At 37.4% G+C, this 21,747-nt stretch overlaps 1 protein-coding gene across 1 annotated transcript; it reads right to left on the bottom strand.

Annotated features, from left to right (window-relative positions):
- Positions 1–2,897: 2,897 nt before the first annotated feature.
- SERPINB2 (serpin family B member 2) lies at positions 2,898–15,049 on the bottom strand. Its single transcript, XM_084887300.1, has 8 exons — positions 15,005–15,049; positions 10,810–10,986; positions 8,927–9,043; positions 7,576–7,704; positions 6,945–7,062; positions 4,931–5,073; positions 4,178–4,342; positions 2,898–3,848 (listed from the first exon to the last, which is right to left on the bottom strand). The coding sequence occupies exons 2-8, from the start codon at positions 10,975–10,977 to the stop codon at positions 3,444–3,446; spliced, it is 1,245 nt and encodes a 414-aa protein (XP_084743426.1). The 5' UTR covers positions 10,978–10,986; positions 15,005–15,049; the 3' UTR covers positions 2,898–3,443.
- Positions 15,050–21,747: the final 6,698 nt, after the last annotated feature.

Genomic DNA, 21,747 nt, shown 5'->3' with positions numbered 1-21,747 from the left:
CTGCAAGTATCATATGGAGGCCCTAGATAGAGGGACTGTCCATCGTGACAGACAGTAGCCCACCAGTGAGCGACTGGCGCTGCCTCTCGGTACAGCATGAAGACACTTCAGTTTTCACCCATTAAATGTATCAGAGTAGATGTGGCTGAAACAGCCAAGAAATTGTTCCATCTCTTTAAAGTCACAGGCTAAGTTTTACTTATTTTCCCCCAAAACCTTCACCAGATTCCTTTCTCACTTACCCCTTGATTAAATTTCTTACAAATAGATTACCTATATTAAAAAAACAACATGGTTGTGCACTATTCTGATGCCTGTTTAGAGGGTGGGAGAAGAAGTGTTAGTATCCTAAGTTAACAATGTAATATTATTTGCATGATTTTATTAGTTTATTGTTCTTATTTATGGCCTGCCCTTTATTTAGCAATGCGCACAGATTATTAGGGGGATGGAGGAAGAGGATCTAATTGAATAAGGAAGGGGGAGTGGGAGGGAGAGTTTTTGTTCTAGTCTTTTTATATTTGATTTTTAGACAACATAAATTCGTTCATTATACCAAAAACTAAACATAAAATAAAGAAAAGAAGCAAAAGAACTCCAAGTAAATCAATATTATTCTAATAGGAGTCCAGAAAAAGAAAGTAGATGGAGTGGGGCAGAGACAATTGAGGAGTTAATAACTGTCTTATTCAGTTTGTGTTGCTATAACAGAATACCATTGACTGGAAGGCTTAAACAAGAGTTTCTCTGACTGTTCTGGAGCCTGGAGATCAGGGCACTGGTATGGTTGAGTTCTTGGTGAGGGCTATCTTCTTGGTTCACAGATAGCTGTCTCCTCTCCGTGTCCTCACCTGGTGGAGATAGCAAGCTCTATTCTCTTCATCTCCTTATAAGGGTACCAATTACATCATAAGGACTTCACCCTCATGACCTAACCTAACCCTAACTCCCAAATGCCCTACCTCTAAATACCATTACATTGAGAGTTAGAGTTTCCACATAGTATGGGGGTGGGGAGGACACAAACATTCAGATCATAGCAATGGCTGAGAGTTTGCCAGAACTGAAGCAAGATACAAATTTCCAAAAGGAATAAAGCTGCTGATGAACAAGATTAATTTTTATTTTTTTTAATATATTTTATTGAGTTTTCACAGAGATGAAGAGAGAGGGATAGAGAGTTAGAAACATGGACGAGGGAGAATCATCAATCAGCTGCCTCTTGCACACCCCCTACTGGGAATGTGCCTGCAACCAAGGTACATGCCCTTGACCGGAATCGAACCCGGGACCTTTCAGTCCGCAGGCCAGTGCTCTATCCACTGAGCCAAACCTGTTTTGGCCAAGATTAATTTTTAAAACCCATTTTAAAAAGTACTCAATGCAGCAAAAATTCAAGAGCATTGCCAAGAACAAAAAGAAAATTACTAGAAATACAAGAAGTAAGGATGATCTTGACCTCAACTTTCCCATCAGCAACTTCAGTGCCAGAAAATAATAAAATTATACCCTAAAGTACTGAAAAGTGTTTTGAACTTAGAATTCCACACTCAGACCCTAATTCAATAATGACCGTGCAATATGGCTATCTTAAGACTCACAACATATTGCCTTGCTGAATAAATTATGAAAGTACATAGACAAATGAATCTAAAAGTAAATGAGAGAATGCACAAAGTAAGAACCTCTAATTTTCAAGAATGTCTTAGAGAAAATAAACCACAATTCAAGCCTTAAAAATTATTTAAGTGAATAATTTTCTGAGATTCTGTTTGATCAGCTGACAGTAAGTAAATAAAACCAGAGACAGTTTATTACTTACAAAGATAATAATCATAATCACTAGTATTTTTAAATACTGTATGAGCCAAAAATTATTTTAATTGCTTATTATGCATGAATTCATTTAACCATCATAGCAACCTTATAAGAAAATTATTTTCTATAGTTTACGCTGAAAGAAAAGAAGCATAACAAAACACCATTCGCCATCCATGGTTAGAGAACTCAAAAGTGTTAGAACTGGGATTTAGCTGCATATAGTCAGTCCTGAAGTGGCCTATCTAGCCACCATGCTCCATGGGTCATCCACCCCTGCCTTCCTTCCATCAAATGTGCCTGGGGTACATTTCCAGCATCCAGCCACACTTCTGTAAGCAGACTCTCAAGCCAGTTCGGACTCCCTAAACTTTAGGTGTCTTAGTTTCTAGGTCTTAAATTATGTTAAATTCTACCTCTGACCCACTCAAAAGTATTGAGTGCTATTTGGAACAAACACCATTAAAAGAAGCTCTCCTGACTGGTGTGACTCAGTGGTTGAGCATTAACCTATGAACCACAAAATCACAGTCCAATTTTCAGTTAGGCAATAAACCCAGGTTGCAGGCCCAATCCCCAATGTGGGGCAATCCCCAGTGTGGGGTGTGCAGGAGGAAGCTGATCAAATTTTCTCTCTCAGCATTGATGTGTCTATCTCTCTCTCCCTCTCCTTTCCTCTCTGAAATCAATAAAAATATTTTTTAAAGGTCTCTTGTATTTCTACTACTGCTCTGCCACCAACCCATCTTAACTCCTTTGAACTATCAGATCAATAACTGTGACCTTGATTCTATGTATGAACCACTGGATTTGGCATTTATTCTCGATTTTTTGAGGTTTAAACACCAGTGTCCAAAGAATGCTGACTATTCCTCTGAATTGCTATACCTTTTGCGGCCTTGAAAAGGCATCCCTAAACCATTTTTCACACAACTACATTCAATCCCAAGAGTGGGGCTCTGTGTAAATGTGGTGGTTATCTCTTTGGCTCCTTTATTCTGTCTTGGGAATCAAACTATAACAAGTCTTATGATCCAAAGATCTAATAAAATAGCAACAAGCAAATGATTGTGTGGAAACATATTTATTTATTGTGTATTTGTAATCTTACGTTATTGACAGTCACATCTATGTGATATATAATGTTACAAATGTACATAATATATATTTGCTTGTTGTTCAATGCAATTTTCTAGGTTTTCATCATAGAAGAGGATGGAAAGACACCTACTCATCCTTCCTCACAAAAACAATAAATGTACTTCCTTAGAAAGAAACATAACTGATCACCTGTTTTCTGTAACTGTATCAGCTACATTAAATAGACAGCTAACAATAATAAAATTATATAAAATAATAAATAATACAATAAAACTTAATGCTATAAAATAAACAAAGAATAAGGGAGAACTAAATTCAACATCATCCCAATTTAGGAAACCAATTAATAGGGTTGCAATGTTATGATTGACAGTTGTCTGGTTAGTTCTGTACTTATATTTAGTGTGTAGTAGAAATTGTTTAGAAACACATAGAAAAAGTCCCTACATTTTTTGTAATTACAGCAATTCTGAGGCTTATACCTCATGCTACAAAGTTCTGTACAGAAACAGAAACTTCCACTTTTAGGGTGAGACAAATCTGCCAAAAAAGAGAATGGTTTTAGCTGTTTTGTGCATTATAAAGAAGAGGAAAGGATGATCGGCCACAAATTGTGGGCCTCCATGGCCGGTTCTCCCTGACATGATAGCCCCGGTTCCAGCAGATGCTTCAGTGCCCTCCTCATTGACATCCACAGTGGCCTGGTGAAACACTTCAGAGAGAAACAGTTCCTCTCCTTCTGACATTCCTAAGAAGTTGGCCTGGCCCTTGACGAAGGCATCATTCATGCCCATGCTTCTCAGAATGGGTTTGAGTTCATAGCGCTCTTCTAATTTGAACTGGGGGATATACACCTCAACATCATCTTCTGCCATTGTGTCTTTGCTGATCCACTTGTTGAGATTGTCATAAGTTAGTTCACGTTCCAGCTACAAATCCAAAAATTAAAAACAAAAACACACAGTGAGTGCTTAGAAAAGAAGGAAAACAACTTCTAAGTGTAATGTTAAAAATCAGTGACTTTGACGTTACTACAATGTGGGTGATATAAAAGTTTAATAGACTGGTAAAGTTTTTGCAAGAAGGTAATAGGTATGACATAAAATGAATGAAAGTTGAGACAAGCCACACTTGCTATCAACCAATTCACATATTCATGAAAAAAAATTGCACATAATTTTCTAAGTGTATACATGTTCATCATAAAAAGCAAGTTTAGTTCCAGAAGTCTAAAACACCTAAAGTTGGAATGGCTTACCAACTCTAAGCCAGTAGACACATTAGCAATTCCATCTGGAAGCAATATGAACATGCTGACATCTCCAGCATATGGCAGTTCTAGAATCTGAACCTTTAGGTCTTCTATGTATCCAATGTTCAGTTTTTCATGCAAGTACATCATCTGTACAGATTTACGCTGAGTCTAAAGTTATTAAAGAGTAAAATATGAAAGTTAATACTAATACATCAAGAGATTTACAATTTAACATAAAAGAGAATGGGTTCTGCTTTAGTATTTACAAATATATTTTTAAATCAACAAAATAAATTGCCTGCATACAATATTCTAATTTTATTACCTTTTTCAAGACTACACCCATTATGGACAATAATAATAATACTAAAACATTTGTTTAGTACCTATTATAGGCTAAAAACTCAGCTAAACCTCATTGAATCTTTACAATAACCCTTGGAGTTTGATATTACTATTATCCAAGTTTTGCTGATTAGAAAATGGAATGCATGGAAGATAAATAAGTGTTAGAGCCTACATTCGAGTCTAGGATTTAAGAATAAAGCCCATGGTTTTTCATCATTTCTCATATGGCCTCATAAAATTACTGAGTGGTATTCAGTAGCTCGAAAGAGTTAATCAACTATCCAATGTCCATAAGTTATAACTAGCACATCATGTAGTGCATTAACAAGTGGTCTATATTTATTCTTTCTCTGTCTTGTCTAAGACCCTACAATATATGTTAGGAAAATCTGTCTTGTTGTCTCATACCGAGTTCACACGGAAAGGATAAAGTCCACTTAATTTCTTCTCAAATGGAGTTTTCCATTTTCCTTTGAAGTAGATAGCATTCACCAGGACCATCCTAGTGTCTGAATCTACAGAACCTTTGGGTAACAAGTTTGAAATTTGACCTACAAAGAAAAAAAAGAAAGAAAGAAAAAGATGTCTGTTTAGGTCTCATGATCAAAAACTGTGAAATTGCTATAATTACTTGAATCTTTTGTGTTGTCATTTAACTCAGAAGACACATTTGGTAAACTCTACAGAGATATTGATCTTCAAGATCAAGTTTTCCTCTTGATTTATTTAAAGCATAAGTAAAAATTAGAGCAAATTCCTCAGAAGGTTTTCAAAATTCAAGGGAAAATGAAGAAGTAATGCATTTAAATTTTAGAATTACTATCAAATTTTCAGTGGATATTTTTACTTCCTTTTATATTGTTTTCTCAAATTTTACAGTTGCATTAAGTTATTTAATTCCATTGGAAGTGAAATATAGTCTCTTAAGGGAGATAATAGTGTCTTTCAACATTATGTCACATAGTGCTCCTATTAGATCTGGTCTGACCCATTGATTCACTCAAGACAATTTTTTTTGGAAGTTTAGACTCTTCCTATACAAAGTGTAATGCAGATTCATGAGCTGAGCAAGGAGGAAATGTCCTGAATGTCCTGATGGAATGACATTCAAAGTAAGTTCTGAAAAAATGTGTGATAAATTATATAATAGAGCTAAATGATGCATAGTACTATGACAAAAAAGGAGCAGGAAATAACAGAGTGAGTTAGAGAAGGTTCTCAGAAATGAAAACATCTGAGCATGATAGCTTTTTTAAAAGTAGTTTAAGAAATAGCGCATTATAGTGAATATTTCTCTGCATTATAAAAATATTATTTTATTTAATCCTCACAACTACTCTATTGGGTGAATATGAGTGCCATTTTACACAAAAGAACACCATTGTGTGAGATATTAATAATCTTCTCAAAACTACAATATTGGTAAGCTAGTTAGGATTCTGTCTCCACTGTCCTCCACCCTCCAGTCCTACTGACAGAAAAAAGACTAACAAAAAGGTCACTGTATTCTGACCAGTTCAATATATCTGCTCAATATCTCCACTCAATACATTCCCCAGGCAATTAAAATTCTTGATTTCCATTGAAATCTACTAACGTTTTATTTAACTTTATGGTGCATGTGACAAAACTAGTGTTTGATCATAAGAAATAAAACAGAAAATTCTCTCAAATTATTATAAAATTTGGTAAAACAATCAGCCCCAATTACTCCTTGGCATTTTAGCAATACAATTGATATTTATTTACAGCCTTTTGGCACAATGCTTAAAGAGAAAATTTATGCTTTTCTCAAAAAGCATAACATTCAAGTGTCTTTAATTTTGCACTTCATTTTTACTTTCACTTCTTTAATCTTCACTTTTCCCATCCCCTTTGTGGCAGCAGTTTGAACAGTGGTTTAAAAATCCAGAATGGAAATGGAGAAGTTATATAAATAGATCAACTACTTTCACAGAGACAAAAATATTTTAAATTCTATAACACTTAGTTCATGTGCTTTTTCCCCCCGTTTTGGTAGCTAAGCAATCAAGACACAAAATTATTGTTGGAAATGATGTTTTAATCCAAGAAGTTAAGAAAATCCTTTTTTTTTTTTGGTCGTTTTTTGTCCACAGTGGATGGAGTGTCACAAAAATTATTTCAATCCTGATGTTTTCTATATTTGGAAACATCTGCTATCTGTCATATTCTATTCTAATGTAATATAAAAAATCCAATTATTTGAGTATTAAACACATGTCTTCTATTACTAGCCCTCAATTAAAACATCCACTAATCTAAATAAGAATAAGGTTGCATTAACCAAAATAACTAGGGTTGAATGAATTTTAAGGAATTTAGGACTAAATTCAAGAATGGTTTTAAAAAATAGATTCAATTTTCTAAGTGGAAAGAACAGAAAATGTTTCCTTGGTTTTACCTTTTGTTTGAGTCTCGACCCAGAAATTAATCTTTTTTCTGGCTCCTTCTGCACATTCTAAGAAGTCAACTTCCTGGGGTTCTGTAGAGTAATATTTCTTAGAGAGTCTGATGTATTCCTTTAAAGCAGAAAAGTGTAGGAGGTTACATAGAATATATGCTGAACAAGCCTTGGTGCAATTGTGAATTATGGGCTTCCTGTCAAGACTGGAGGGCCTGAGGTTGGGGTGCAGTGGGGGTAGAGATTGACTATGGGGGATGCTGCTAAAAAAGAAAATGGTGCAGATTATAAGCACTTAGTGGACCTCCTTCCCCACACTCCAGTCCCAATACTATTTGTCCTCCTGCATTGTTCACATTATAGACAGCAAATAAGAAGGAGGTGGACCTTGAAGATAGTGACTCTGGAAGTCCGTTGTGTTCCTCCTGACTTCTCTACTTTCTCAGCAGGTAGAGAAGCACCAACAGGAAGAGCACAGGGACACTGCCAAGGCCTTAGGGAGCCTTAGAGAGCCTTAGGGAGCCCTATGCAATTCTGACTTTCCCTACAAGCATGAATCCTAGAGAACAGCTTTAAAAGTGACCTCACGGCAGGTTTAGGCCCCTGCATTTCAACAACAGGCTGTACTTACCTCCCTGAATTGTGCAGTCTTCTCTCCAAACAGCTTATTGGCACTTTCCAATATGTAACCCCCCTTGGTCTCATTGATAGCAGAGATGAGAGCATGGAAGCCGGAATGGATTGTGTTTTCAGCTTGTACCTTGAACAGAAAGGAGAGATCCTCTTTATATTAGGAGGAACACAACGGACTGCTAAGTAAGATATTTCTTAATCAATGGTGTTTTTTCTATATAATAATAAAATACTGCGTTATTCACTTTTTCTGGCACTTAAGAGGAATATCTGAGCAAATACTTTTTATATGGATGTGGTACAAAACATATAAGATAATGTTTTACTGTATGTTCCATTACTTTGCCCATAGATTGAATTTCACCATGAAATAAGCAACATCCTAGAAGAAAGTGGGGCTCCTTCTATAGTTTTGTAAACCTTAAAGTCTCTAAAGAATTTTTATATTAAAGTGTTACTTTACAAATGTTACTTTACAAGAGATTATTTGATTTCGGGTGATGGACTCACAATGCAATATTCAGTCACGTGTCATAGAGCTTTACCTATAGTTTGTAAACAGCATGATGGACATGTGGCTGACAGCTGTCTCCAGAGACCCAGCTGGATCTCTATAGTATCCGGGCCCTCTCCACCTCCTTTAGCCCACAATTTCCTCTGTAATAGCCAAAAAACTATGGGAGATACAGCCACATAACCTTTCTGAGGAGTGTAATTATGGAAGTTAGTTACCAATAGGAACACATCTGTGTCCGTTCCTATAACTCAACTGGACAGCTGATAATTAAAGATTGGAGTACTGAAAAAAGATCAGACTACCTGAGATATATAGATGAATGGATAGACAGACAGGTAGATAGATGATAGATAGATAGATAGATAGATAGATAGATAGATAGATAGATAGATAGATTCAGGGGATATATAAAGGTCACTGGCTTCTTATGAACTCATTGAGCCTGACCTTCTTTATTCCTCAACTATTTGTCACTCCTTATCCTTTCTCCACTGGAAGTTTGCTTTCATCATTGTGTATCCTAGGAGTCTCTCTACCATAGTTTTAGAATAAATTACACAAACCCAACTAGAGGCAGGGTGGTGTGACATAATTTAGAAAGAGTCTTGGCCTAGAAGTCAGGAAGTTTGGATTCTGCTCTGGCTCTGTCCTTTTTTAGCAGTGAAACCTTAGCTAGAATAGTTACTTAAGGATTCTGAGTCTTTTTTTTTTCTTTTTTCTGGAAGTGGAAAGGTTCTGTACCAGGTTCCTTCTTAGTCTAATGTCATGACTTTAAGACAAATAGATTTTAGAAATAAAGTACAAAAGAAATATGAATGAATGAGTCAGATACCTTCAAAATAGCATCAGGATAAGTGACCTGCATCTGCTGCATGAGCTCACAGCTGGTGTCATTCTCTGGGGTCATCGGGGTCACTTCAGGGACTCCAATACTGTTAAACTGAAGCACCTACAATTGAAATTAGAGGAATGATTGCATTACATTTTCCTGATAAATTACTTAACTTTTAAACCATTGCCAACAGGTACCTCTTAGTGGCCTGATGTCTAGTTCCCTATCATTGTATAATATATGGGATACAAGCACAGATACTTTTTATATGTAATATGTGTCAGTCAACTTAAATTTCCCTCACAGGAATCAGTATGATGTATTTTATACTAATATATATACTACTCATTAGTCTCTAGGCTCTGAGACCTTCAATGCCTTCATTCATACACCTCATAAACCCTGGCAAAGCCACCATTTTAAACACAGATAAGTCTTGTTCCCAAAGTTTGTGCTCCTTCCTCCAAGCCAAAGAGCTTCTTCTCTTGCTTTAAGTAGGAAATTAATCAAATTTGCTTTTGAATTTTAAAACCTGTACATACAGCAGAATAACAAAAAAAATGATTTAAAATCTTGGCATAGTTCCATGTGCTTAAGCACTTTCCAGGTACAGAGAAACTGTCTTGTGCCCAGAGCAACCCATAAGCTAATTTTCTTTTGGTATCAAAATTAATGGCTTTATTTTTAATAACTTAAAGTACTTTATTTACCATATGCCCTCAAAATATATTGCCTCAGAGTGCTAGTGATTTCTTTACTTTAAAAAAATTAAGACCCTGATGTGCTCTAAAGTTGTGCAGTTTACTGTTTTTATTTTTTCAAGGCAAAGAAAATAAAGGGGAAGGAGGGTTGCAAAATGTTGCTGGCATCAGAGTTGAGCAAATTGAGTTTTGTTGTAAGTCTTGATGTTTTAACTGCCACAAACATAGGCGGGATGCAGCTATATCCCTTTCCTCCTGCGAGGACATTGGCCAACACTCTCACCCTTCAAACAAGGTCCATTCTAAATGGGTCACCGTGTACTTGGGAAGGATATATACACACTCAGGTGCAATTCTCACGGGAAACCCCAAAGCAGCCAGCGGCATTTTGGTGTGACTGAAAGCACAATATGTGCCTGTGAGAAACCAGAGCATTCAATGTTGATGTTCATGTACATGTGTGTGTAAAAGAATTTTAATTATAGGATGATCTCGTCTGTGTCACTGACCTAGGAGATAATAGGATCATGTGAATTCTCAATGTGTTGAATTCATCCCATAGGAATATTGCAATGTGCAATTGAAGTAGCCAATCTATTTTTAAGGCCCTAGACTCAGTAAAAGGGTCCCCTGGCTGAGCTTGAGTCCATTTGCTCAGGAAGGAAACCAGCTGCTGGACATCCTGTTCATCTTGATTTTGAAGACTGACCATCAGGCCAGCCCAATCATTTTGCTGACATGATTTCACGGGGTTGATAACATGAGTCAACACTGCTCTCCTTGTGTCTCCAAGAGTGTAGTGACCACTGCTCTGGGACATTCTTTTCTTTTGTGACACTCCCTTAAAACTATTAGGAGTAATTAATTCCATTAATAAGCAACAAACACAAAGAATGCAGAACACTTTCAAACATTAGAATATTATAATGTAAGATGTTATCAGTATTCATCACTTGCAGCCCTGCAATAGAAGAAACTCCTATTTGCCTTCTGCTATCTACAGTCAGTGGTTCATGATTTGCCTATTTTGTAGATTTGAATCTAAGGAACTAATGTTGTAATAGCAGGTGATGATTGCTGACCTTGAGATTGTCAGGATATTGCAAGCCCATACTCAGAGCAATTCTACACTTTGGTTCAGGAACCATTCAGTTCTTATTTGGAGCTTCAACAGAAACTTACCTTTGCCATCTGGTCTGCAGTGTTGCCTTTGGCACCCAGGTAGACCATGACCATGGTGGATGAGATGCCCCATGGAGAGAAGAAGAGATTCTGGGTGGTGCTTGTATTTGCCAGATGCTTGAAGAAATTGATGGCAAAAATTGTGTTTGCCACATAAATGTCTTCCATTGTTTCAATCTAGAATGAAAGTGAGGAAGAAAACACAGCTCTAAAAAATGAGACAACATTTTGGGTGATGTCATCAAAGGTGTAGTACAGGCTGTACTCTGCACAGGGTAGGGGCTTCCTCTCTGTTCTGCCTTCATGAAACAATAAGAAGTAGAGCAGGGACAGCATTAGGGTCATGTGACCCATGCAGCCATATGGGCCCCAAGCTTCGTGCAAAACTGTGATGTTACCATCTTGAAATTCTCAATAAGTTTAAACAATAGGCTCTACATTTTCCTTTTGTGTTGGATGCTGCAAATTTTGCAGCCAATCCTGAGATGTAGTGAACAGTCCTAATGATGAGTAGTGACACTTCATATAATAATAATAACAGCAATAACAATAAATCGCACTTACTGAGTCTTACTATGAAAGAGAGTCTGTTCGAAATATTTTACCTGTACTAGCCATTTTGTACTTACTGAAACCCTACAAGGAAACCCTAATTCCTCTTTTAGGAAGGAAGAAACTCCTGCACAGAAAAGATAAGAAAAGTAACCAATGTCGCCTGACTAGAAATTGAAGTCAGATGGGTGGCCTCCAGGGTCATGCTCTCAACCTCTATGATACACCTGCAAATACACACCACACACACAGACACAACTATCACAGCCTTGCTACAAAGAGCTTCCAATGCTGAGTTCATTATTGGGAGTGCTGGGAAGGCTCCTTTCCTCTCACGTCTCATGCTAGCAACAAAGTCAATGCCATACACACTGTGTAACCTTATACAAGTTAGTTAACCTCCCTGAGCATCAGGATGGAACCTATACTTTCGATGAAGGTAGCACTGTAGGAATGATCCTGGATATCACACACACACACACACACACACACACACACACACACACACACTCACCAGATCAACCATCTCTGCGAAAAGTCAATAAAATATATTTTTTTTAAAAAGAAGAAGAAAAATGACAGACACACCTTCCAGGGCCAAAGCCTTCCCATGCAGCCAAATGCTTGGACACGCCCAGATGTGTGGGAATATCTGTGGGTACTGGCCAATGGTCTTCTCTCTGGCTGCATGTTATGCTTTCATAATGGCTTATAACACACCCTTCAATTACCAAAATATATGTATACCGAACAACACTGACACTCATTATTCCACAGGAAACTGTCTTGTGGAAGTGGTTTCCCAGAGCTGGGGAGGAGCTGGGAGGCCCACAGGCTGAGGCCTGCCCTGCGGCTCTCACCTAGGCTCACTCAGCAGGGCTTCCCAACCCGGGCCAGCACTCGCTTCTCTGCCTCATCCATGGATGTCTTATGTGAACACTTGGGTCACGGACATTTCTTTTTAAGAAGGTGATTGCACTTTGTATCAACATTTCTCATTTGAAACACCACCTGATTGTATGTTATCGAGACAAAATAGTAAATTAAGTAAAACTTGTCTCTGAAACTCCCTCACCTCTTCTCATTTTATCTTCACGGGATCTCTATAAGGCAGATACTATGATCTTCATTGAGAGTATAGGTTCCATCTTGATGCTCAGAGGGGTTAATTAACTTGTATAAGGTCACACAGTGTGTATGTAGGGATTCAAGCCTAGGTCTGTTTCAGAAACCCACTCTATCCAATGTGCCACACTGCCTCACCTGTTGCTATTCTACTTCACTCTACATAGTGTAAGAGTTTAGGCAAGGCCCTAGCCAGTTTGGCTCAGTGGAGAGAGCATCAGCCTGTGGACTGAAAGGTCCCAGGTTTGATTCCAGCCAAGGACATATGCCTGGGTTGTGGGCTCAATCCCCAGTAGGGGCATGCAGGAGGCAGCTGATCAATGATTCTCTCTCAGAGGCTGTACTATCCCTCTCCCTTCCTCTCTAAAATCAATAAAAATATATTTTTTAAAAAGAGTTTAGGCAAGTTTCACACTTGAGAAATGCTAGAAAGAGGAAATAAAAAGAGGAAGTTTGTAAGTTTGTAATGCTCCTAAAAGGCTTTTCAAGTAAAAGGTAGTTACTATATTTTTTCTCTTGCTTCATCACTGAGATTAGATTAATCTGAATGGCTCAGAAATGTGTTTCCTCTTCCGTTTTCTGATTTTAAAGTATCTTTATAATCTTACTAGGTAGATTTTTTTTGTAAAATATCTCAATATTTTGGAAATGAACTGATAATTAATAAAAAAAAATATTTCTTTATCCCATGTGAAAAGAAAAACAAATAAGTTGTCAAAACCAGAAAAGTAAATGTAGCCAATTTTTTATAAAAACCTGCATAGGTGGTCACCTGGACACTAACAAAATTTAAATATCAAGAGAAACTATCAGAGAGGGCTATTAATGCCAAGTTAGGATTTTAGATGGGGGGGGGGGGGAGAGATAAGGACAAAATTAAATGATCCCCAATGCATTTACCTATTTTTTAAAAAATTAAAATTTTATTGTTAAAATAATGTACAATTAACTGCATTTAACATGAAAATTATATCTAATATCTACATTGCAGTTACCGAATTTCTTCATTTTTTTTTAATTTTCATAATTTTGTCCCCAGCAAAGCATAGTAATTCCTGTTATACAGATGAAAATATAAAGATGTAGATTGCACAGCCAGTCAGTTTCGAAGCCTCAATTAAATCACAGCCTTCTGATTGCAAGATGGGGGCTTTTCCTACATAAGGCTTGAGAAGCTTATTGTTTTAGAAATCTCTGAAGGCATACATATACAGTGTCCGTGACCCTCAGACAACTCCATATTTTACATATGAGTGGGAATCTGCCTAAGACAATATAAATTAAAGTCACAAAGTGACATCAAATAGCATCATCTCCCAGAACAGGTAGCACCTGTTGTGAATTTCTTAACAAGAGTAAGTTATACAACTTCATTAGCTCCTAAGTGCTATGCTCGTAATTCATGTTTACTATTATACTTGAAAAGAAGATGGAAAGCACATGCCGGGCGGGGCCCCATGATGTTTGTGGCAGTTCCTGCTACACAAGTTGACAAATGTGCCACTGAAACTTGGCACAGGTCATGAAGAACTCGGGAGGTGCCACACTACCACAGAACCTCTTCATGTTGGCACTGGATATTAGATTTGAACTTGCTGTGGCATTTAAAACAAAAAATTTTGTGACTACACAATGCAAATAGTTTGAAATTGACCACAAAAATCCTCAAGGACAAAGAAAATAATAATTCCAAGGAAATTTCCTGTTCAAAAAAACCAAATGCCCCCTCTCCCCGCCGCCCGCCACACACACAAACAAAATAAAAAACAGTTTCTGGTATTTGATGACTTCCATAGTGAATAATTGCCTGTTTTCAGAGCACAAAATTATTTATTGCACTATTACTTCAGTGAATTCAACAACAAGTTTGGCAGATTTTCCCCTTTCACTAAATTGACCAAATATGGAACGAAATTCAATAGATATATTCTGGTATTGATCTGACCTAACCCAGAAAGCTACTTAATTTCTGGTTATTTTAGATTAAAAACTCAGTCATCTTTTAATTTTTTAAATATGTATGTACAATTGATAAATTACTTTCAATTGCTTAAGTGAATATACTTTAATTAACAGCTATTCTTATTAAATTCAGTGTCAAAACACTAGCTATTAAAGAATATACATATTCTAACCTACTCAACAAAATTAACATCACAACTTAAGTGTATATTTTGGTTTACTAAATGTCACATAGGCATTTGCTGGCTTCTGAGATTCAAGATCAAGACACACACACACACACACACACACACACACACACACACAACTATCATAGCCATGCTACAAAAGAGCTTCTGTTGCTGAATTCATTATTGGGAGTGCTGAATGGCTATAAATGTATTTCAAATCTTGCACTAAAATATTTTCAATTAAACAACTAAATAAGAAAGCACCGCTAAATTTTTACTCATCCTCTGAAAACATCCCACATTTTAAATTTCATTATATTAGTAACACTAGAATGAGAGAAGAGAAACAATGAAACCAGAGTTCATAGAGATGGTCATGGAAATACCTTGCTATTCTCTGAGGTGCTGTCTGACAGGAAACGGTCCTCCAAGAGTTGTTAGAATTCAGACATGGTGATGACTGGTTTTATAAAGCATGGCCCCTCCCACAGAGCAATTTTTTTCTCTCTCTCTTTCTAATCAGTATCCTTTGAATGATTCAACATTTTACTCAGAAAGAGCTTGTTTGCTAAGGCATCATTTCAGAAATTTGTTGGGAGGATGACGTCATACAGAGACTTATGAATTTGGCAGTATCTACTCATGGCCTGTTAACATTAGCTAAAGCCTGTCAGCCTCAGTTTAAAGGGCCCTGCTCTATACCTGAATTTAAGGATAGAACTAAGCTCAACAATATCCCTTCTAACTTTCCACAGGTGTGTCCTGTGGACTCTTTGCAATACATAAAGGCAATAGAATCCTTTATTTTGCTCCTAGCAATCCTTTAAGGGTCTTTTGGTCGTGGGAAGAATAAGAAAACTACTATCTTTCTCAAAAATTCTCTATTTTAAAATCTTAAATTTTTCTCAAGCTATAATTTCCTAAATAATTCTGGGTTCCACTCTAATCTCCTGTCACCAGCCACACCCAAAGCTCTTTTCATTTGACCTTTTTAGAACATAGATTGTATCTATTGAATAGTGACAATCTGTGGTATAATTTAATTGACTTTTATCTCTAGGTAAATAATGGATGTTGATTAGAAATTGTGACGTTAAAAACTTGATTGAGAAAATTGGGAGATTTTTTTTAGACCCAACCAAATGAATTTGAGGAACAAAAATAAATAAAAGATATGCATGAAAATATAATTTGAGTTCAAAGATATTCATGCTGTTAGAGCTTATTGAAAAGTGTTTGCAACACATTGTAAAGATGGATTCACTTCTATTCTCTTTACTTTTATGTTCAAGAAGTCCCAAAAGAGGTAGGATGAAGAGAAGTAAAGGCATCATGCTTCTTCGCAGTTCGTGTGGGAAGCTCCATGCCTGTGCAGGGAGAGCTGGGTGGACAATCTGAGGTGTCAGGGAAACCAAGACTGTGGGTTTGAGTCCGTTGTGAGTCCTTAGTTTGGCTGTGGTCCATAGAGCCAGATTTATCCTTACCTCATCTTGCTAGTGTGAGTTTCCAGTCAAAAGTGAGTGGGAAGCATGGAGAACAGACTGACATATCTCAGACAGGAAGGCGGGGTGGGGGGGAGGGGGTACGGGAAGAGATTAATCAAAGAACTCATATACATATATGCATAACCAATGGATACAGAAAACAGTGTGGTGAAAGCCAGAGTAGGACAGGGGTTGGGAGAAAGGGAAATTGGGGGACATCTGTAAATACTGTCAACAATAAGATAGAGTCAAAATATCTATAATAATAAAAGGTTAATATGCTAATTAGACTGGACATCACTCCGGATGTCTTTCCGGAAGAAGCCGGGGCCAGACGAAAGCCCAGGTCCTGGTTGCCAGAGGGAAGCCAGTGCTGGCAACCAGGGGAAGGATGATCTACTCTTGCACGGATTTTGTGCATTGGGCCTCTAGTGAATAAATAAATAGTTTAAAAAAATTTTAAAAATCACTGGGGTTATTTAACCCAAACTCCTCATTATCGTCAGAGGGACAATGGCATAGGTGTGTTCTTCAGAAACTTTGTCTGGCAAACAAAAGCCAAATTACAATCATGTGCCTCTTAATGATGGAGGTAAGTTCTGAGAAATGCATCTTTAGGCGATTTCATCATTGTGCAAATATCATAAACTACACTACACAAACCTAAGTGGTATAGCCTACTACCTCAATTATATGGTATAGCCTATTACTTCTATGCTACAAACCTATGCAAAACAACATGGGATTAAATCAAGCTGAAGAGAAAATAATATAATTAAGAACAATGGGATGTATAAGGCTGCTGCGATGTTATAGAACACACTGTTTTATTCCAAACTTCATTTTTTTTAAGTATAAAGAATAAAAGTTTAAAATAACAATAAAAATATCTATACTAATAAAAGGGTAATATGCTAATTAAACCTGGAGACCAGACATCTTCCTACTGTCTGACTTCTTTCTGGACAAAGCCACAGTGTTGGGGATCGAGGCAAAGGTGGTTAGGGGCAATCAGGCCAGCAGGGGAGTGGTTAGGCAGTAATCAAGCTGGTAGGCAGATAAGTGGTTAGGAGCCAGTAGTCCTGAATTGCAAGAGGGATGCCCGACTGCTGGTTTAGGTACCACGCTAGATGGGGCTTAAACCGGCAGTTGGACATCCCCCAAGGGGTCCCAGATTAGAGAAACTGCAGAGGCTGGGCTGAGGGACCCCCCGCCCCATGCACAAATTTTGTGAACCTGGCTTCTAGTAACATAATCAGTACATAAACCAGTAACATAGTGGTTTAATACAATTATCAGGTATATTGTACATAACTGTGTGTGCTATACTTTTATATGACTGGCAGCACAGTAGGCTTGTTTACACCATCATCAATAAAACATGTGAGAAATTATTTTACAATGGCTACAATGTCCCTAGATAACGGGAATTTTTAGCTCCATTTATAATCTTATGGGACCAACATTGTGTATGCTGTCCATCATTGACCAAATGTTATTTATTATATGATGCATGACTGTATTTGAGTGTTTAATTGATGGAAGATCTCAGGTTCAAAAAGAAAAGGAGCTGGAAGTCCACCCCCAACAATGATCTTTCAAGAATTCAGTTCCTTCATTAGACCAAAGGAACAATCAATGGCTGCCTACAAATTTTAATATCTCTTGGTCCTCAGTCAGTTCTCTGCTATTGCTTGGTGGTCTAGGTTTCTCTCCCTTACCAATCTCAGTCCCCTGGAGGGCCCCCACTGGCAATATATATATGATCTATCTATTCAACTGTTTCTTAACCACACTTTGTGAATGTGCCTAGAACTTGGTTTCACTCACTTTTCATGCTCTACTTTTTCTATCTTCTTCCTTCACTCTAGCTCTTCTTCTCAAAGGGAATGTCATTATTCCATCTGCCTGCTGATCCTAATCTTGCACCTCATAACTTTCATAAAATCCAGCCTCACTTCTACAATCCTCAGTGAACTCCTGCTACATAGAACTGTACCTTTCAGCAGAAAGAAGAGTGCTGAGCATCAATGGGTACTTACTAAATGTTTTTTGATGAATTGAATAAGGTGTTAAAGCTTGTTAGAAGGGCCCTAAACTGTGATGAGCAAAGATGTGGACTCTGAGAGACTCAGAAAATTTTATTTGAAATCTCTTCCCCTTTCCCCAGCTTTTTAGTTATATGATCCTGCACTGATTTCTCTACATTTCTGAGCTTTAATTTTCTAAAATACTATATGACTGATACCATTCATTGACTATACAAAAACAATCTATATTTGCTATCCTTCCTCCTGATTTTGTCTAAATATTATTATGAGATTTCTTGATACTGAGAAAAGAGGACCTAGTTTCTGTTCTAGGGGATGACTTTATAATCTGGTATGGTTAATGATATGTGGATGAAGTCTGCTGGGGAATGTTTGGGGAAATTTTCCTTTCCTATAAGAGATATACATGCAAAGAGAATCTTTCCTTCTCTTCCTACCTGACCTTGAGCATGGTTGTCTGAGTTGTGATGTTGGGAGATGCTACAGCCATATTGCAACAATAGAGGAAGGGGGAGGTATTTGAAGAGATGCCAAACCAGAGCCCTGACATCAGAGAACTCCTAAGCCAAAATGGAAACCACCCACCCCCAGTTTTTGTTCTCATTACATGAGATAAGAAATAATAAGTTTGTATTGTCTAGACATTGTTAGACACCTTAGGTCCTCTATCATCTGCAGCCAAATTATTCTTAAATGACACAGACTTTTGTGAAGAATAGATGAGATAATGTCTATTAAGTACTTAACATATTATCTTTCATACATTAAGTACTCCCTAGTGTTATCTGGTATGACAGAGGGAGGGTTGTTGACCAAAGGTAGAAGTTGTCTTCCTGTATCCATTAGAGAATTTTATGAGTTCAGCAGAAGAAAAAAATTCTTGCATAGCAATCAATTGGAGAAAGTTGTAAAAGACAATATTTGATTAGGAGCCCAAATAAGTGGCACCAATGGTGTGTGCCATAGAAAAGAGGGGAAAAGATTGAGAAATGTGCGTTAGGACCTCAAAAAGGGTTGAGATAAGTGAAGTAAAATGAATATTGAAAGGAGAAGACCCTGAAATTATAGAAGTGGGAAGGAAAGATCATTGAGTGGCTGTCTGAGGAGAACCAGTATTATAAGGGAGAGAGAGGAAAAGGAACAGATAATATCTTACAGGGGCACTGTGATTTCAGACTGAATTTAGATCTAATCCAAAACCCACCTACTGCAAACTCTGGAGAAGGGAAGTAACTTATAAACAGTGTTTTAAGAAGAAAAATCTGGAAAGTCTGGGAGAGGAGGAACAAAGGTTGAGACACCTCTTAGGAGATCACTGCAATAACTCATCAGTAATCAACTAGAAGAAAGAGTCCAGTTATTGTAGAGTCCCTAGATAAAGGTCTCTTAAATGACCTAAAATAGTATATGCTACAGTTTTAGGGAAACTTCTAAAGAAGTTGAAAATAGTAAAATAAAATGTCTTTCACCTGCCCAGCTAGCGCAGTTCAGTAGTTAGGCATCAACCTATGAACTAGGAGGTTACTGTTCAATTCCCAGTCAGGACACATGCCTGGGTTGCCAGATTGGTCCCCACTAGGGGGTTTGCAGGAAGCAGCCTATCAATGATCCTCTATCACCATTGATGTATCTCTCTCTCCCTCTCCCTTCTTCTCTGAAATCAATAAAAAAATATTTTAAATGTCTTTCACCTTCTCATTTTCTTATCCTCTAGGAAAATGTAATTTTAAGCAGAAAATAGGATATAAAATTATATATGCAGTATGTCTCAACTATATAAATAAAATATGTGCAGAAATATGACTTGAAGGAAATACATCAAAATGTAAATAGTGGTTATCGCTAGGTGGTAACTTTATAGATAGTTACCATTATTTTCTTTATACTTCAAAAAATTTCCCACATTTTCCATAATAAATAGGCATTGCTTATCTAAGTACTATATTTAGGTATTTATTCTCTTCCCAGGAGCACTATAATAAATCATGCATAAAGAAGAAATAATACCCCAAATTTAAAAAGAACTTTATGAATAAAGTTTTAATATTCTAATTTGGAAATGGCATACACTGTGCATTTTCTCTGAAACTCCTATCCAACTATGAGTGAATAGCCTGTACAATTCACTATTCAGTGTCTATCTCACTTCTGGATGGTAACTGCCATGAGTTTCACAACCACAATAGTCTTTCCCAATAACTGGGACAGGCTCTTGGTCCATGATGAGTGCTCACTAAATGTTTGCTAAATGACTTACTTATGTTCAGCATATTGCAACGTATTTCTACTATCTCCACTTTGAATGAGAAACCATGGGTACTTCCATAATTACCCTTTACATACTATTTACTGGTAGATGTCAAATATGCAAATTTTTAAAATGTATTACTGTACATCAGCAGTAATGTCACCACTGAAATTATCTAAAGCATGACATACCAGTAATTGTAGGTCTAAAAGGAATTTTTGTTTTGACATAAAATTTCATATAATCTTATGACTTTCAGTTAAATATATTAAAACACTATTTATATAACAAAAATCACTAATGCTAATTAGCCATAGTATTGAAGTAGCATGGTTTGCTCTACAAATTTAAGTAGCTGTTGCTTTGAGCAGAACCAAATGTATGTGATGGTAGTCACCTCAATTGTGTGAATTTTGGGTCTCTTTGACTAAGACAGCCTCCATAATACTAATATACTTTTCAAAATATCTTTATCAGAGTATAAACATCCTTTATAATAAAAACTTAATATACTAAGTGTCAATTATCCGGTAATCCATTCAACAATCAAAACATAATATACTAATGATACGCCTAGGCTTCCCAACCATTCATTATAACATGCAATGACCACCAGGGGGTAGATGCTCTAGATGACTGGTAGGTTAGCTTGCTGCTGGGGTCCAGCTGATCAGGACTGAGCGAGATGGGCAGGACACGCCCTGGAGCTCTCCTTCTGTCTCTCCCCAACTGGCCAACCTCCCATGTCCATCCCCACCCCCTATCGTGTACTGGTGGGGTCCCTTGGCCTGGCCAGCACCATCTTGAAATCCAGGACCCCTCAGGGGATGACAGAGAGCCAGTTTGGCCCAATTCTACAGGCCAGGCCAAGGGACCCCACTGGTGCACAAATTCGTGCAATAGGCCTCTAGTCTTTTATAATTAGCTTGGTATGTTAATGACTGGGAAAATGACACATGTATTTAAGTTCTTGCAGAGAGGATTTTGATGGAGTGGAGGCAGAGTGGTCCAGGAAGCAGTTGCAGCATGTGAGAAGAGGATAAGCAAAAGAATAAGGCTCTAAATGAGAGTGCACCCCAGAGAGGGTCAGTCCCAGAATCCAGGGAAACAGAAAACAAACCTCTCCTACTTTCAGCTATTGCCGTGGGCCAGCCATGAGTGTGAGAAAGTTTGCACATGAAACAAGCTTTGCTAGGGAGTGTTAACACCTCAGATATTTATCTTGTTGCCAAGTGATAACCCCAACATAGATGCCACAGTCAGTAGACTGTGGGAACAAATACCCAGTGTTCTGTGAGTCAGCACTTGAAAAAAACCAATTGCCATTCTAAAACTTGTCATGCCAA

Source organism: Pipistrellus hanaki (genome assembly GCF_964339955.1).
Source record: "Pipistrellus hanaki genome assembly, chromosome: 6".
In the NCBI taxonomy this organism is placed as follows: Eukaryota; Metazoa; Chordata; class Mammalia; order Chiroptera; family Vespertilionidae; genus Pipistrellus; species Pipistrellus hanaki.
The sequence above is the reverse complement of the archived record's forward strand: the minus strand, read 5'-3'. Positions and strand labels throughout refer to the sequence as shown.